Below are 19,504 nucleotides of genomic sequence, written 5' to 3' on the forward strand. Positions count from 1 at the left end.
TCTATGTGACAACCCCTTCCATCTGAAATGCCTCTGAGAAAGAAATAATATTAATAATAAATAATAATTCATTGAAGCCTTATGGCCCATTACTACAGGTAGCACTACAAAAAAAACTCCCTATCTCCCTTTTTAGAGAACAGGAGTTAAATTTTAAAGATATTTTTCCTTCGGGTATGTTACCAAGGGGTTGTTTCAATCTTCAACTTTTTCAGCTAATATTTACTACAGCCATTCTTACCAGGCATGTACGCATGTCCTAGCATATGTAAAACTATCAAATGGTATAGGGAAGAGGATGTCAAATTCACTCTGTCCGTTTGTCCCTACATACTATATTTTGTGAAGAAACCCAATACGACCACGGCCTTAGACTTAAAGATAAAAACAAAGATTAGAAAACGCTGGGCTATGGTGCGAAAAAGCCAAATCGTGAAATTATTACAAAACTTCAACAGCTTATAGAGCGTCACAGCTCTCGAATAAGCTTAGTCCAAGCATAAAAGGATTAGGAATTGTTTTATCAATTCAAATCTGAGCCGTGCATCTAGGCCTCTGAAATTAACTGAATCGGATTCGTTTAACATCATTTAGCTCTCCTTTCATATTTTACTTTATTTACGCGATTTCAAAAAGGAAACAAAGATTTTTTTTATAGTGTTCTGATTTATGAAATGTGATATTTTCTACTTGTTTCGTTTTTCTTTAACTCAGGAAATAGTTTTGCTCCCGGTTTCAACCGTAATTCTTTATCCTTAAAATAAAAGAAAAAATCAAAAAATATATATAAAATAAATACCTTAATGCCTGCCCCCTTTTGGAGAGTTATAGGGATAACCAAGAACATGTTATGAGGAATTGCCAAAGTTTGAAGAATTTAAGGAATAGTTTTATTTTTGGAGGGGGGGGGGGGTGCACCACGACTCCCAGGTATCTTGGAGACCTTTTCTAGGGAACTAAATATTGCGGTTGAAGGTTTTATAAACAATTTTTTAGAGGCACGGAAGTTATGATTTCAAAAGTGTTGAATGCTACTGTCTGATTTGATTAATTTACACGTCTGTATGCTACTGTATGTAAAATATATATACTATCTTTATATGTGAGTAATAATTGTGTATGTATATATTTATTCTATTTCTCGAAAATGGCTCCATTTTTTTCGAGGAAATTGGTGTCTTGGAATTTTCTCGCATAAAATAAAGATCTAGATAGGTCAGAAGTGTGAGAAAAATCTTTAAAAGCCTTAATTGCGGTTTTTGCGAAAAATGTCATGTACTATATTAGTACATCATATAAGCATTACTTATGACATCATATAAGTGTTTTATTATATGATGTCATGCATAGCATAAACAAGATTGTTGAATTTCCAAGACAAGGCAAAAGAAGAAGTTTTTGACCCGCCACCTGAACAATTAAAAGAAACAAAGGTATGGCGATATGTCTTTCATAGTGACAAAAGATAAGCTAAGGGAAAAGAAGAAGTTTTTGTCCCACCATCTGAACAATTAAAAGAAACAAAGGTGGTCGTCAATGCCGTCCATACCTTCTAAAATCAAAAACATCGACTAGATAGATCGTTGGAAGAAAAGAAAATTTTGATCACACCACTTGAACAATTGAAAGAAATAAAGGTTTGGCGATATGTCTTTCATAATGACAAAAGACCAGCCGAGGCAAAAGTTAAAGGTCCAAAAATAAAAATGTAATTATACAAAGGCACCACTTCTAATTTAAGCTCATGACATCAAGACGTCATGACATCAAGAAAAGGCTCAAATTGTCTGCGCTTAGAAGACACGCGACAGTGAGAATCTATATATAGAAGCCTGCCGCGTGCCAAGTACCCGGGCCAGGTGACGAAGCTGCCGGGCTCCTGGTACTATATATATATATATATATATATATATATATATATATATATATATATATATATATATATATATATATATATTGTGTGTGTATATATGTGTGTATATATATATATATATATATATATATATATATTGTGTGTGTATATATGTGTGTATATGGTCACTGGTTTTTAAATACACGTATGTGTATATGCATAGATACCTTAATATAAAATAAAAAGCTTTCATTTTCTTTACTCAATTCATTTTATTGCTTTTTTTATCTTTTGTTGCCATTGTTTATTAGTATGCCCTCAAAAAGTTATCTTTTGACGTGCTGCTACTTAATTTTCTTATTTTGATATATAATACACATATTTTAGCTCAGTTGATTGATTAATGATGGTTTTCGACAGCAAAGGTCCTAGCAATGGACATGAGGCAGCCGGGATCAAACTCTGGGCCACGTATCTCTGAGCAAAGGTTAGTCCACTGTACCGCCACATGACTTCAGTTTGGTTCAATAGACGATGGTTTCTTAAGTACATATAACAAAAAACTTAACATAGTTTCTTATATACTTAACATGTACTTAATCTCAACATGTACTTAACATAATTTCTTGTGTACGGTGCACGACTAAGCCTGTGTTACTCTACAGGCATCGCGGTCCCCTCTGTTTTCCAGTCCCCCATTCGAGTCACCATTTAATAGCAATAAATTGAACACAACATCTCCTCTGCTCATGTTCCTCGAAGTGAAAACTGTATAAAAGCCAAGGCCGTATCCAGGGGGGTTGGGAGGTTTGAACCCCCCCCCCCCTACACACACACAATTTTTTTTTCGACTCGTAAAAACGTCACAAAAATGAATATAAACAGTTTTTTACATGCGTTTTTTGTTTTTTATAGCCTCCCCCCCCCCCACGAAAAAAAAACTGGATACGACCCTGACAATAACTAATAGAAATTAAGCGAGACAATTATTTACCGTTCCATAAAGCATCCCACACTTGCTTAGGCACAGGAATTTATTTGCTGCTACACCTTTCAAATACACAGTCCCCATTTCCTCATCTGCAAGAGTTCGTCTCAATACAACTGCAAAAGAGGGGACCAGAATCATTAATAACACTGATAGAATAATGATAGAATCTTAATATACCCCTACATCCGACACACAACACATAAACATTCGTGAAGTCTTTTATTTTTAGTAAAATTAAGGGATATTTTGCTGAAACATTAACGATGTTTTGCTGAAACATAAACGATATTATCATTGAGTTATTTGTGGAAGAGGTATCATTTACCGCCATCTAGAATTGGGGTTTTGACCTCAAGTAACAATAGTTTGACTTGCGATCTAGTCACTCCTTTTAAACAGTTTGTTACAAGGATCTGTATGTTGACATTATCAAATCACCTTAACCTTTTTTTTCATTTATTAATTATAACAGTTTAAGACCTTGGGATCGACTACAGTTGTCATAAAGCTTATTTAGTGAACTCTCTTTCTTTCTGTCTCTTTTTTTCTCATTTTTGTAAGTAAATGTAATAAATATTATGTGTTTAAATCTTTTATAGGTAAATAATCAGAGTTTTGTTTCATGATCCGTCTCTTTACAGGCCATGGATCCTTTGTGGGGTTTGAGATTGTACTACGGAATGTTTTTTGTTATTTTTTTTTGGTTGAAATGTCTTATATATCATATCTATTTGTATATAGAATCGTAATCGAATCAGTTTTAGGACGTTTTGAGAGTAAAGTATGGTTCTGAAACGTGGGCGCTCCAAAAAATGGGGGAGTATTTGTCATTTGTTTTCCAGAGAAACTCTCTACGGATTGTTTGTGTACCCCTCTGAGTGACTGTATTTCAAACGGTAAGCCGCATGAAAAATGCGGTTCTAATCCGCTTTATGTGGTTTTAACCCGCTAACCCGGTTATAATGACAGGAAGGTTGGAGATGCCTAGGAAACGCTCTACAGATGAAGGATACCAAATTGGCAAAGATCGTAGTTTACAGTCAACCATCTAGGGTCAAATGAAAAGCTGGTTGTCCCCAAATGGGGTGGGAGGAGGTCTTAAGGAAGAACTAAAGGGAAATTAGAACTTTTTGGAAGGGCTTAAAGAGGGAGGCTTTGAATGCATTGGGATAGAGGAGAAGCGTGCTTAGCTGTGTTGGCTTCAGGTGACTTGGTGATGCAGTGAGCAGTTAGTAGCAGTAGCAGTATAAATAAAAGTTTAAATAGGGCTAAAATCCTTTAATAGACATTGGTAAATTTATATATATATATATATATATATATATATATATATATATATATATATATATATATATATATATATATATATATATATATATTTATACGTCGTTGTAAGAATCTCCATTGATCTCAGGTGGGCTAGTAAAGTGAGTACATAACCTCTGGGGCAGCCTCGTTACGTGATTGTCACCCTGTGTGCGATAGGTCCAAAAACTGTTATACCAACCATCGTCTAAACATTAGCAACATGAATCGCCTTCATTTTTATCAGTTTTTTTTTTTACTCTGCTTGCCCAAATTGACCGATTGGGCTGATTTTACCAATTCTTCTTAGACTGAACAAGGTTTTACTAGTTTTTCTGTCCAAATGGGCTATCTTCTTATCCTTTTTTAAATTCCGAAGGCAAAATTCAATTCCTGATAGCCCAGATGATAGAAGATGGTCAATCTGGGCAACACTGTTGCCTAAGAGCAAGGCCAAGGAAAACGCTGCTTTAACACTCTGGAAGTTATTCCTGTTTTCTATTCTTCCAAATTGCTCTATGAACAAGATGCCGGGGAATTGGATGATTGAAGTCCTGGAATATATTCCTACACGGATGTTACAATTGTGTTGTTTGTTGTTTCAATGAGGATTCTAATTGAGTTGAATCATGCGAAAAGTAAACCGTATCAGTTTCTATAAGGTACACATCATTATCCCCAGCATAATGGATAACTTATTTAACAGTCTTGCCAATCAACATAATCAAAAAGATAATAGGGGAAAGGACTAGCATATCCAGAATGTTTAGTGTGTTTGGCTGAACAAAATAAATTGATAAGTGTTGGTTCAACTGAAAAAATCTCAGCTTAAACTGATTATTCAAATTTATTGCTTAAACAAAATAGGATTTTTTACTCCCCTAAATCATTCATTTGACCATACGACATTTCCATTTTAAAATACAAGGAAATGAAGATATATAATTAACAGATAAGTCTATTAATTAAGACAGTGGAAACAATATACAGTACAAAAGAAAATCATAAAATAACCAAAAAAAACTAACATCTGAAAAACTATGGTGGATGCTTAGGAAAATTTCTAAATAAAATTTAATTTGGTGACACAAGACTCACAAATACAATCAGTGTTTTGTCACCCTAATGATTTCATTCACAACTTTTAAAAACAACAACGATAATTTTCCAGATGTGAACTCTTTTAATTTGCATTAACTCTTTTTTTTAAACTCATTTTCATCAACTCATCGCCTTGTGTTTTTGTAATTTTTTATTCGTTACATAAATTGGTACTTGTGTATTATAGCGACCACACAGTTGTTCTTGATCTGTTATAAGGCCGGTGTCTCTTTGCGCACTCGGAGATAATCTGCTTAGTCTGAGTGAGATAAACTACTATGCATGTAGGCTATATATTAACTAAATCCTTAATATATAACGTTGGCTATGTTAGGTATTTAACATAATGCGTTCTGGGCAGTCTGCTTTCCATAGTTCTCTGTTGTAGTTTCCATAACTGTGTTACTAAATTACTATATTTCCATCATATTTTGGTATATTTCATTATGGTTAATCTAACTTCACTTTTTGAGTGTGGTCACTATAATACGCAAGTACCCATGAATTTGTTAAATTTCAGAACCATTTTTCGATGACTTTCGAATGTTCAATTACTTCCAATTTCTGGCAGTATACGCACTTCTGATGACAGTGCAAAATATAACATGAAAATTTCCCCTTCTTGAATACCCCCCTTTTTATAAATCTCTTACTAGGTTACTAGCTACCGCTGCAACCCGGATAAAACAACGTAAACTGGTGACTGGGCGCAGCAAAAATTGTAAAACATACACTTCCAAACAGTTCGTGGTAACGAACTATTAGTAAGGAGCGACTCGGCTCAATAGTAACTGAAACGCTAAACAACGGAATTTTGAAACCAATGGATATATCAAAAGAATTAGAGTTTTATTATACCGATTTCAAATATATAAGGTTCATTAAGTTTAATCATACCCATCAAAGGCTACGAGCCTGAGGTTACGAGCCTGATTTTTGAAAAAAGGGGGAAACACCCTTAAAATAGAGCCTTAATGAAAATCACACCATCAAATTCTGCATAGCAGACGATTCCACTGTAAAGGCTCCAAGTGCTTATCGGAAAAAATGTAAAACTTAGTATTTTTTGCCAGAAGAAAGATCACGGATGCGTGTTTATCTTATGTTTTTTTTTTCCAGGGGTGATAGTATCGACCCAGTGGTCATGGGCGTTGGGAGGGGGGGCCGCTGCCCCCCTAGATCTTCAAATTTACATTAGATATGGCTGAAAAAGCAGATGGTTTGGAAGAAGCAGTTGATAAAATTCCATCACACTAACGACTGCCCCCCCCCCCCTAGACAATATGCTGCCTACGCCCATGCCAGTGACCCTAGAAAATCGTGAGATGGCTCATTCGGACGGAAATTAAAAGTTCTAGTGCCCTTTTTATGTGACAAAAGAAATTGGAGGGCAACTAGGCCCCGTCCAATGTCCCTTTTTTCTCAAGATCCTTCGATCAAAATTTTGAGATAGCCAATTTGTTCCGCAGAGTTGAAAGGCCGAATAACTATGCCATTGGGGATATCATGATCCTCCCACAGCCCCTAGAAAATGGTCTTTCAGTTTGCCCATTGTTTATAAAATTTGCCATAGTATTGCTATTGGGAAGTATGCATACATTTTTTTTGGGGGGCGGGGGATTTCTGTTGGTGGGATTTTTCATGGGAGGGAAGTTTACAGGGGTGAATTTTCGGGGGAAATTTTACACTGGGGAAATTTTCAAGAATAACTATACGAAATTTTTCTTATGTCTTGCTTCCTCGTTGCCGACTCAATTTCACGCGTGGAGATGTTAAGGGTAATTGTCCGGGGTAAATTTTCAACAGGATTGAATTGCCTAGAGAATAAATCCTCGGGAAGGAGTTAGTTTTCCGTGGTGGAGTAGCCAGATTTCCTGGAATTATTTAAACAACGAACAAAAATTAAATAGAAAAAACAAGTTTTTTCAACTGAAAGTAAGGAACAACATGAAAACTTAAAACGAACAGAAATTATTACGTATACGAGGGGGGTTACTCCTCCAAAACACCTCGATCTTTATGCTAAAGTTTGAATGCTGTCCTAATTTCTTAAAAACGACTCCTGAAACACTATGTTCATTTAATTAGAACATTAAGAAGATTTTTTAAAAGTACTAAAACGCTTTAGCGTAAAAAACGAGGTGTTTTGAAGGAGTAACCCCCCTCATATACGTAATAATTTCTTTTCGTTTTAAGTTTTAATAATGCTCCTTACTTTCAGTTGAAAAAAACTTGTTATTTTTTAAATTTAATTTATACTAGAGATGATGTGCAGCGGGAAGAACATTTGACTGTGGCCGTGGTAAATTGGGCTCGAATCTTAGATAGGACAAATTTTGTCTCGGAGAAGACCAAAAAATTTTTTGTCTTAGAGGATTTATTATTTGTTATATAGTGTTTTTATCTCTTTATTTTATTTTCATACATAATTTACGTTTGGTCTAGTTATTATTTTTATTTCTATTGACGAAAACTTCTGAACGTAAAGTCAAAATATTTTAGCACCTACTAGTAAAAAAACTGATTAATGAGATAAGGATGAAATATGTCGCGCCAGAACACCCTCGGTCACTTCCTGAGCAATGTGAGGTGGGAACTTCGTCGGTATTTGACAACTGCCTGGGTACTTCCTTTTAAACACAGTATAGATATATAACAGTAGCGAAAAGTTTCTTCAAAAATTGCACACATCAAAGCGCACGAAAAACGGAAAATCCGTGTGCTTCAGAGCAATAGATCTCCAACAGGCGTGCGATTGATGTGTCCCAAAAATATTTAATAGATAGTATAGGACTTTTCGCTGCTGTTTATTGTGCTTTTAAGGAAAAATAAATTGCAGCTCTGGCTGTAAAGTGTAGGGAGGGGATGGTCCAAGGATTTTTAACTTAATGTATAAAATTATACTTTTTAAAATTTAGGACGGGGAATTACCCTCTTCCCAATTGGCAACCCTGAATCGAAGCAAGAGGAGTTAACTCATGCGTCCTGAGTACCTTCATCGTGAAATCTCTAAGCAGTGTTGCCAGAAGGTGTAACGAAAAATACGCCAGACTCTTTGAAAAACACGCCAAAAATACGCCAGAATCTTTGAAAACCATGACTGCCAGCACGGTCAGTTCTTAAAGTGCTAAAATTGCCGGAACTTGGGTGTTTTACGACGATTTTTTGTGCTAAAGTAAAAAAAAATTTGTTCGTGTTGCAGCTTGCACCGGGACACGCGCAAGGTTCGCTAGGTGTAGTTGGATTAGTTTTAGGTAAATTTTTATTTTTTCTGCTTCTGAAGAAGCCCAATTCTGAACCTTTACGCCATGCGCGGAAGAACAGTGTAAGGCCAGGCAGAACGTTGCGGCGCATATGGCATTCCGAGGATGAACACTAGGCTTCACTAGGTGGGCAACTACTCGAGCTACCGTACCATTGTTTAAATTTAGAGTTATTTATTTCTGGTCAAAAGCTGGTTCACGATCTAGCGCTATATCTCGGAATTAGGGAAGGGGGTTATACTGGATGTGACTCTGAAGTCCCAACAATTAGAAACTTTCTACGAATTAAATTTTTTATTATAGTGTTCATTTCAGATAAAAAGTCTTCCAACAAATTGCCAAATTTAGCGATACCGACCACTCGCAAAAATAAAAGACATAAAGGTCACAATATACACAAAAAATCAAAATTCGTCTCCACTTCATACGATAAACATAATAGGGTGGAATACGCAGACTCGAAAGAAAGAAACCAGAAAAAAAACAAATAAACATTCTATTTCACAATTCAATACTCTTTCCAAATATGTGTTACAGAATTTACAATTTGTGTTAAATTGATTAACAATATATAAATTATTTTCTAACTCCCTCCCACCCCTGATATTACCACTTATGACATGGCTATATATTATGGCTATATACGAAAGTTTAGTGATTTTTTGATAAAATCATTACTTTTTTGTAAATTTCTTTTTTGTAACAGTTGGCTATATAGCCTAGGCTACATGGCCTCATTAGTCCTAAGCCTAGCTTATTCTCCTAAATCATACTGAAAATTTTTGAAGGTATTAGCTTATGCTGTGTTTCTAGATCCTTTTTCTTTAGCTAGCTAATTTTTTTTATACAATAGTCCCTATGATCTCAGCAGAACTTTAAGCCTTAGCCACACCTGAAAAAATTTTCCCTTTTCAGAAACAGAAATTGAAAGTCTTTAAAACCGTAAACATCAGGATTTAGAAAAGGCATATGGCTCAAAACACTTTCCTTTTGCCCCATATGAACTGCAGATCAACTTTGAAAGTTTCTTTAATACCACGAAGAATTTCTAAGATCATCAGAGGTAAGTGCGATTTGGAGAGAAACAGGGTGGAGATACTTAATCGTGGAGAGCCTCTAATCAACACCTTTACCCTTTATACATAAAAGCCCCAAATCTCCGGCAGATAAGCTTATTTGGTACTCCTTCGATATACCCTTCGATATAATCCGTTAGGTTAGGTTACGTTTTTAATATATGCTATGCTTTGGCCCCCCCCCCCCTAATGTGCAAATATATAGACCAAGTTTGTTTCTAAACTATTATACAGTCATCCTATTTCATTTTATTTCATTAGCATTAACCAAACTCGCAGTATATAAAAGAGTGGGTATATCGAAGGAGTACCGCTTATTTATATAGTTGCCACAAATGATTTTATAGGCAGGGATGAATGAGTGTTTATATATTTATAAACAATTTTGGTCAAATCATCCCCATAAATATGACGTAGATAATTTCGGAGACCACACTGCCTTTCCATGACGTTAAATAAAAGCTCAAATAGGGACTATTAAAAGGATTTTATCCTTATTTGAACTTTTATTTATCGTAATTTTATAGGTCTTATTACCTTTCAAAGCAAAGTAGGGATATACTCAACCCCGTAATAAAATCAGCCCTAGCCTACTGTACATTAGGCTAGTTATGCTTCGTTTTTCAAAAGTAAAAAAAAGTAAGTCCGAAAAAGGTAAAAAACTTCCACTCACAAAAAAAATCAGAGTTCTAGTTGATAGTCAAGAACAAACCATTTAGGCTAAATTTTTTCAACTAAATAGTGTGCTTGCAGTGTCCGAGTCCTAATGACAAACAATGATTAATGCCATTGTGTTATGTCCCAAATTTCTAAAATATGTCCCTTTTTTGCCCTATTATGACATTGTGTCCCGGCACACAGGAATATGTCCTTTGGACATAAAATATGTCCAGTTGGCAACCCTGGTCCAAGCCCTAATGACAAAAAATGATTAATGCCATTGTGTTATGTCCCAAATTACTAAAATATGTCTCTTTTTTTGCCCTATTATGTCATTGTGTCCCGGCACACAGGAATATGTCCTTTGGACATAAAATATGTCCAGTTAGCAAAGTTGGCAACCCTGGTCCGAATTCTAATGACAAACACTGATTAATGCCTTTGTGTTCAGTCTTTCCATTCTAGGGATTTTCCCCCTATAATGGGGATTTTTTAGCTCTTTTAGGGGCAAACTTTTTTGTTTAGGGATTTCTAGGGATTTTGACAAGTCTTCTGGATTTTTTAATGAATTTCTAGGGTTTCGGCCCTAGAAGATCCTCTCCCAACCCAAAAAAGAAAATGGACGGAAATAATTTTTTAGTCTTTTTTCCAGAAAGGTGATAGTCTGAACGCGCCGTAAAGTGAGTTAAGGATCTTTTGCACAGCCAATTCAGAGGTTCTTTATGTTTGAATGATTGCCTCTGATGAATGGAGCGTTCTAGAAGACGACGATAACCACTAAATTGGCGTAGAAGTCAAAAGAAGAGGGGTCCTTAATTCTTTCAACACTACTAATAATTTGAAGGAAACCTGGTATAGGTGCAAATTATGGACCCCTGCAGTCAAAGGTGCAGAGGTACTGTTAAATTAAACCAGGATATACATTAAGAAAATATTTTTTTATATTCTGCTTCTACTGGACTGTCCTCTGCACCTCTAGAGCACATTAGACTGAATAACGTACAGTAATAAATGAGATGTTTTTGTCAGATATCCCTTTTCTGCACCTTCACCGAAAACTTGGTTAGTTATCCAGATAATAGCAGTTTGTGTGATTTTTTCATTAAAAATTCTCTGCCTTTTATTGTTTCCACAGCGTCCCTGCCTCATGCTGATTCTTGATATATGAACTGCAATCAAAAGCTGGTGCTACCCTATATTGTCAACAAAAATTGAATAAATTTGGGATACATGGTGATCTGTCACCATTTCCTGACATTTCAAACATTTTGTTCTTTCAATGGTATCATGACTTTCTTGTCAATAAGGAATGTTTTCATTTACAAGATGGTTATTTTAAGGTGATTGAAAGCCAGTTGATGCTCATTGATATCCCCTTGTCTGCTGTGCTACATATCTGTAAAGTTGTCATGAAATTAGGTTACATTACTTTGATTAAAAAAATGAACTTGATAAAAGACAAAATGGAACAGCTACTATATATAAAAATCTTTCAAAATTGTCAGGCTCTTTTGTTTCTTAGAGGTTCGTAGTTACAAAAAGCAAAACACTTTTCCTTGAATTTAAAAAGTTCTGCCAAGTTGACATGCATAAGATTCTGGAGTCTGTGTAGACACGATGGCTTACAGTCAAAGCTGCTGTGGGCAGGATTTCGGAACAATTGAACGCTCTTAGTTCCTACTGCAAACTTCTACTAGCTGATGATTCAATAGAGCCCAATGTGCTTGTATACACAAATCTGAACCTAGTCATGAACATTTCTGAATTAGTTTCCTTTGCATTGGAATTTCTTATGAATTCAATGTAGCTTTTCAAGTTGACAAACCACCGTTTTATCGCCTAAAACTAGAGACTGAATGTCTTTTCAAGGAATTGTCTTTGAGCTTTATAAAGTAGGACTATGTGAAGTCAACAATTGTATTCCATCTTAGTGAGAATGGCCCAAGTTTTTACCTTCCCCTCGAAAGTATTATCTGGATCTAAATGGGTTGAACTCCCTCTTGGGGCCAAAATCATATCCTGGTGTACCCCAAGACGCAGTTGAAAAGATCCTCAGAGCCGCACAATCTTCTTGCATCGAAGCTGTACAGGAGATTCAAACTGAATTTCGTTTCGATTTTGACATTTATAAATATGCAGAAATGGTTGACCCTGTATCAGCTCAGTCACTACGGCCTGGTTCTCTCCAAACCTTCATTCGAAGTTAGGGGAAATTATCATGGGATGGAAAAAAAATCGAACACGAGTGGGTGAAGCAAAGTCTTATCAATGTTGAAAATATTGAAAAATATTGATGAGGTTATATACTGGTGTTTGTTTGTTTTTTTTCGAAGAAAAACTCTTCCGGAACCGAGCTATACGAAAATCTAAAATTGGCAGTAATATTAGTGCTTTCTTTTCCATTCTCCAACGTTGTCGTCGATTGGTTTTTCAATGCAGTAAAAATCATAAAGACCGATAGACGGAACAAGCTTATTACGAAAACATTACGTGGGATTCTTAATACAAAACATAGTATGAAGCGGGCCCAATAAAGTACCCCAATGGATTTTTGGAGATATTTTACTGCTCAACATGAAAATAGTCAAGGTTTCAGCTCCCATCAGAAAAAAGGAAGAAGGTATTGAATCTGATTCTGACTAAAAGTTGATTTTTCTTGTTTTTCTATTGTCAATATAACCGTATTTTGAGGAATTGATGCATTTTTCACATCGATGTGTCAAGCAGTGTGGCCTTATAACCCAAATTACCAAAAATAACCGTTTAAAATAAATATTTATTTATATTCACTACCATATCTACTGAGCTGCTGACGCAACAAATTAAGCCCTCTGATTGGTCATGCGTAGCAGAAAAGGAATTGAATCTATTTCTGTTACTTAATCTATTTCGTCTTACTACACGCTACTACGGGAATGTGAACAATGCCTAAGTATTTTTTTATATTTTACAATTTCTATATTACTTAAAGCACATTTTATGCAACTTTCTATCCTTTAGTTTCATATTTTCAGTCACCTTTTGACAGATCCGTCGACAGATAATTATTTTTTCATGTTTTTTTTTAACTTAATCACGACAAAAATAATGCTTTAAAAACCGACTGATTGGATATAATTCACGCTAATCCATCGCACCAATTCAAATAAAACTAGGGTGTTGTAAAAATTCTAATAGAGACGAAAAAACTGGGTGAGAAAAACATATAAACGAAATATATTTATGTGGTCTAGAATCTAAAATGTGGCACCGAAATCTATTAACAAAACCGAACTTAACTAATAAATAAATAAAAAGTATTGTTTTGAACCTCAAAAGAAGATATTTGGGTAGAAGTAAAAAGTCTTGAATTGTAAAATAAGTCGTCTTTTACAAATGCTATCAAAAGTCAGCATAAGGAGGCTGTACTAAATTCTTGGAAAGAAGTCAGAAAATGGGGAAACCTATAGGGTTTTTGGTATTGAAAATCGGGATTTCTAGGGATATTCCGCTAGCCTCTTAGGGATTTCAACAGATTTGAAGTGGAAACACTGTTTGTGTTATCTAGACTCAGTACAAGTTTGTTAAAAATCAAGAAATGAGGCTCTTCCAATGTTACGAGGGGAAAATGATGTTGATATATGTTTAATTCCATTGTCTGGTTTTCGTAATATTGTAGATAGTAATAAAATTATTATGAAAGGAAAGAATACGCTGATACTGTTGGATATTACAGCTCCGTTACATGACAAAAAGTAGTTGGATCCAAATGATGAAAATAATTTCTTTCAGGTAAAACATTTCACGCCAAAAACACGCCAGTTCAATTAAAATACCCCAAGATTTACGCCTGGCGGGATTACTCAAATTTTCCCGCCAGTCACCATCGAAATACACCAGTCTGGCGGGAAATAAGCCAATATGGCAACAGTGTCTCCAAGTGGGACTATTTATCTGCTCTGCGTTATCTGCTGATCGGATGGCAGGCCGAATAAACTATCAGTCGAAGTCGGTCCAATCCCATTTTTACACCCCTTCAAGTAAGACTAGTCGTACATCATGGTTGATGATGGGGAGGCATGAATTTTGAAGAAAAACCGCAATTGAACAAAAACAGAGCATTCACGGGAAATCTCAAGGTGAAAAAAAATGAATAAAACTTTAAGCATGACGTCAAACTTTTAAGTGAAACACTAACTTGACTAGAAGTCATTTTTCAGCAAGGTTAGGGGAGAGGGTTGGAGGCCTGGAGGAGCAGTAGGGATAGACCCAAAATTCTTGCCTACTCTTTAATCATAAATTTATGCTTTCGTGTATAACACTCTCGAGCGCAATAATACGATCATATACACAAGCATGCATGAATTTGTTTCGGCATTTTGTATTTTGGGGGAACATAGTTTGGTACCTACGTGTTATAGCGGCCACATTATGTTCTTGATCTTTAATGAAACCAGTTTTCTGTGCCCACTCGGAGATAGTCAGTTTAGCCTGAGCGACATAAAGTACTATGCAGGTATGTTTTAATTAAATATTATGTATAGAGGTGGTTAGGTATTTAATATAATGGCTACTTCGAGGCCTGCTTTCCATAATTCTTTGTTGTAGTTTCCATATTTTTTGTTACTAAATTGTTACATTTTCATCATAATTTTGGTATATACATTACGATTAACCTAACTTCACTTATTGAGTGTGGTCGCTATGACACGTAAGTACCCATAGTTTTTTTTTTCCAAAGACGCCAGAATTGGCAATCTCTAGAGAAAACATGAGTAGCTAGATAACATATTATAAAATCTCGGGATATGGGAGGGGGTACGGACTGAAAGCCCCCTCCCCTATTGCGTACCTCCTGCATTCATTTTCTCTATATTTATAAATATGATTTATCTGACACTTCTTATTTTCCTTTCATGAATAAACTACTAATTCCATACCAAGTTGGTGGTAATGCATTCTACAGGATTTTCTTGAATTCCATTTTTTTTTATTCAACATCTAAATTTTATTCAAGTCCGGTATTGGTATTTATGGAAGCGCTCATTTTAAATCCATCGTGACTATGTATATATAAAAGTGATGGATGGTTCTTGAATGGCTCATTATTAGAGATTTTCAAGTTATTAAGGAAAAAACTGGAAGCATACCAATTAGACAATGATAGATTATATTGCCAAAAGACTAGAAGATTGGAATAAAATAGGAAATAAGTTTAATAAGAGAAATTGAATAAGGATAGAAGTGCAAGCTAAATATCTTGAATATATAAATTCGTGCGTTAATCTCAATATGAAAATTAGTCAGTAATGAGGGAGACCACACTTCCTTTCTATCATAGGCAGCGCACTAGTGCTGCCTAAGAAAAGAACGATGTGGACACAATGTGTGTGTGTGTGTGTGTGTTTTTTTCTCTCCATACCCGGGCACTTCGTATCGAAGGCGTCGTCGTAGAAACTTTAAAAAGGGCTAAATCATTTAGAAATTGGAATGGCTTGTCCCCTTTTTAATAGTTGAAAGTGATTTGTGGATAACTAGCCCCCCTACGCCCCTCATTCTACCAAACACATCAAATAATAATTTTGAGATAAACATTTTGTTAAGCGTAGTTGATTTACAGATAGAAAATATGTTCCTGAGGAGGACACATCCCCACAACCCTCAGGGCAAGTGTTTTAAGTTATGCCCTGGGGGCATCTAAGGTTTTTATAGAAGGTGTTGTCGTAGAAACTTCAAAAAATGCTCAGTCGATTGGAAATTCAAAAAGCTAGTGCCTTTTTTAATAGTCGAAAGTGATTGGATGGCAACTAGCCCCCCCCCCCCCAAAAAAAAAAACGCCCATCATTCCCCCAAACACATCCAATCAAAATTTTGAGATAGCCATTTTGTTCAGCGTAGTTGATTTCCAGATAGAAAATATGTTTTTAAGGAGGACACTCGCCCAAAGCCCTCATGGCAAGGGTTTTAAGTTATGCCCTGGGGGCATATAAAGTTTTTAAAGAAGGCGTTGTCGTAGAAACTTCAAAAAAGCTCATTCGATAGGAAATTCAAAGGGCTAGTGCCCTTTTTAATAGTCAAAAGTGATTTGAAGGTAACTACCCCCCCCCTCTCACGCCCATCTTTTCTCCAAACACATCCAATCAATATTTTCGATAGCCATTTTGTTCAGAGCAGTTGATTTCCAGATAGAAAATATGTTTTTGAGGAGGACACTCCCCCACAACCCTTAGGGCAAGGGTTTTAAGTTATGCCCTGGGGGCATATAAGGTTTTTATAGAAGGTGTTGTCGTAGAAACTTCAAAACAGGCTCATTCGATTGAAAATTCAAAGGGCGAGTGCCCTTTTTAATAGTCGAAAGTGATTTGAAGGCAACTAACCCCCCTCTCACGCCCATCTTTTGTCCAAACACATCCAATCATAGGCAGCCCGCTAGCGCTGCCTAAGTAAAGAACGATGTGGCCACAATGTGATTTTTTTTTTTTATTCGACAGGCACTTCGTGTCGAAGGAGTTGTCGTAGAAACTTCGAAAAGGGCTCATTCGATTGAAAAATGGGGTGGCTATTGCCCTTTTTAATAGTCTAAAGTGATTGGAGGGCAACTAGCCCCCCCCCCACGCTCATCATTCCTCCAAACACTTCCAATCAAAATTTTGAGATAGCCATTTGGTTCAGCGTAGATTATTTCCAGATAGAGAATATCTTTTTGAGGAGGACACTCCTCGACAACCCTCGGGGCAAGGGTTTTAAGTTATGCCCTGAGGGCATATAAGAACAATGTTGGCACAATGTACCATATATTATCTTTTTACTTTAGAGCAGGGCACTTCATGTGAAAGGGGTCGTCGTAGAGACTTCAAAAGGGGCTCATTCGATTGGAAATAAATAGTTCTATGGCTCTTTTTAATAGTCAAAAGTGATTGGAAGGCAACTAGTCCCCCACGCCTATCATTTCCCCAAACATATCAAATCAAAATTTGAGATAGCCATTTTGTTTAGCCTAGTTGATTAACAGATAGAAAATATGTTTTTGAGGAGGACACTCCCCCACAGCCCTCAGGGCAAGGGTTTTAAGTTCTGCCTTGGGGGCATATAAGGTTTTTATAGAAGGCGTTGTCGTAGAAACTTCAAAAAAGGCTCATTCGATTTGAAATTCAAAGGGCTTGTGCTCTTTTTAATAGTCAAAAGTGATTGGAGGGCAACTAGCCCCCCCCCCCCCTGCGCCCATCATTTCCTCTAACACATCCAATCAAAATTTTGAGTTAGTCATTTTGTTTAGCCTTGTTGATTACCAGATAGAAAATACGTTTCTAAGGTGGACACTCCCCCACAGCCCACACGGCAAGGGTTTGAATTTATGCCCTGGGGTCATATATGGTTTTTAAAGAAGGTGTTGTCGTAGAAACTTCAAAAAAGCTCATTCGATTGGAAATTTAAAGGACTAGTGCCCTTTTTAATAGTCGAAAGTGATTGGAGGGCAACTATCCCCCCACGCCCCTAATTCCCCCCAACGTATCCCCTAAAAATTTTGAGGTAGCCATTTTGTTCATCGTAGTTGATTTCCACATATAAAATATGTTTTTGAGGAGGACACTCCCCCACAATATTCGGGGCAAGGGTTTTAAGTTATGCACTGAGGGCATATAAGAACAATGTTGGCACAATGTACTATGTATTATTTTTTTTTTCCTTTGGAGCAGGGCACTTCATAAGGAAGGGGTTGTCGTAGAAACTTCAAAAGAGGCTCATTCGATTGGAAATTGAGAGCTCTAGTGCCCTTTTAACAGTCGAAAGTGATTGGAGGGCAACTAGCCCCCCCGCGCCCATCATTTCCCCAAACATATCCAATCAAAATTTTGAGATAGCCATTTTGTTCACCCTAATTGATTACCAGATAGAAAATACGTTTTTGAGGAGGACACTCCCCCACAGCCCTCAGGGCAAGGGTTTCAAGTTATGCCCTGGGGGCATATAAGGTTTTTATAGAAGGCGTTGTCGTAGAAACTGCAAAAATCGCTCATTCGACTTGAAATTCAAAGGGCTTGTGCACTTTTAAATAGTCAAAAGTGATTGAAGGGCAACCAGACCCCCCCACGCCCATCATTTACCCAAACATATCCAATCAAAATTTTGAGATAGCCATTTTGTTCAGCCTAGTTAATTAACAGATAGAAAATATGTTTTTGAGGAGGACACTCCCCCACATCCCTCAGGACAAGGGTTTTAAGTTATGCCCTGGGGTCATATAAGGTTTTTAAAGAGGGCGTTGTCGTAGAAACTTCAAATAAAGCTGATTCATTGGAAATTCAAAGGACTAGTGCCTTTTTTAAAAGTCGAAAGTGATTGGAGGGCAACTAGCTCCCCCCCCCCCCGCCCATCATTCCCCCAAACACATCCTATAAAATTTTTGAGATAGCCATTTTGTTCAGCGTAGTTGATTTCCGCATAGAAAATATGTTTTTGAGGAGGACAATCCCCTGCAATCCTCGGGGCAAGGGTTTTAAGTTATGTCCTGAGGGCATATAAGAACAATGTTGGCACAATGTACTATGTATTATTTTTTTCCTTTGGAACAGGGCACTTCATATGGAAGAGGTCGTCGTAGAAACTTCAAAAGGGGCTAATTAGATTGGAAATTGAGTGTTCTAGTGCCCTTTTTAATTGTCGAAAGTGATTGGAGGGCAACTAAACCCCCCCACGCTCATCATTCTCCCAAACACATCCAATCAAAATTTTGAGATAGTCATTTTTTTCAGCGTAGTTAATTTCCAGATAACAAATATGTTTTTGAGGAGAAATCTCCCCCAAAAGCATCGGGACAAGGATTATAAGTTATGCCTTGGAGGCATATAATGTTTTTAAAGAAGGCTTTGTCATAAAAACTTTAAAAAGGGCTCAATTGATTAGAAATTGGAGTGGCTAGTGCCATTTTTAAGTCGAAAGTGATTGTAGGGCAACAAGCCCCCCCACGCCCATCATTCCCCCAGACACATCCAATCAAAATTTTGAGATAGCTATTTTGTTCAACGTAGTTGATTTCCAGATAGAAAATATGTTTTGAGAAGGACACTCCCCCACAACGCTCAGGGCAACGGTTTTAAACTATGCCCTGGGGGCATATAAGGTTTTTATAGAAGGCGTTGTCGTAGAAACTTCAAAAAAGTTTTTTGCGAATGGTATCAAGTTTTCCATTTTAGGTCAACTAGAGGAGGTATGAAACTAAATTAAACACTACTATTTGTGTCCGGATTTTTAAAAGGGTGTATGTTGTTAAAAATTA

General features: G+C 36.5%; 2 protein-coding genes across 2 annotated transcripts in view; both read right to left on the reverse strand.

Annotated features, from left to right (window-relative positions):
- Window positions 1–19,504, reverse strand: part of bnl (fibroblast growth factor branchless) — a 178,425-nt gene that overhangs the window by 82,276 nt on the left and 76,645 nt on the right. The window contains exon 2 of the mRNA XM_089089876.1: window positions 2,847–2,956. Within this exon, the coding sequence (XP_088946002.1) occupies window positions 2,847–2,956 (110 nt within the window). The remainder of the gene's footprint in view (window positions 1–2,846; window positions 2,957–19,504) is intronic.
- The window catches only part of LOC148952427 (uncharacterized), a 46,371-nt gene continuing 29,967 nt past the window's right edge, over window positions 3,101–19,504 (reverse strand). Inside the window, exon 3 of the mRNA XM_089088635.1 lies at window positions 3,101–3,114. Coding sequence (XP_088944761.1) covers window positions 3,101–3,114 — 14 coding nt within the window. The remainder of the gene's footprint in view (window positions 3,115–19,504) is intronic.

Source organism: Artemia sp. Qi Xiang Cuo, chromosome 5, assembly GCF_049724085.1.
Source record: "Artemia sp. Qi Xiang Cuo chromosome 5, ASM4972408v1, whole genome shotgun sequence".
Classification (NCBI taxonomy): Eukaryota; Metazoa; Arthropoda; class Branchiopoda; order Anostraca; family Artemiidae; genus Artemia; species Artemia sp. Qi Xiang Cuo.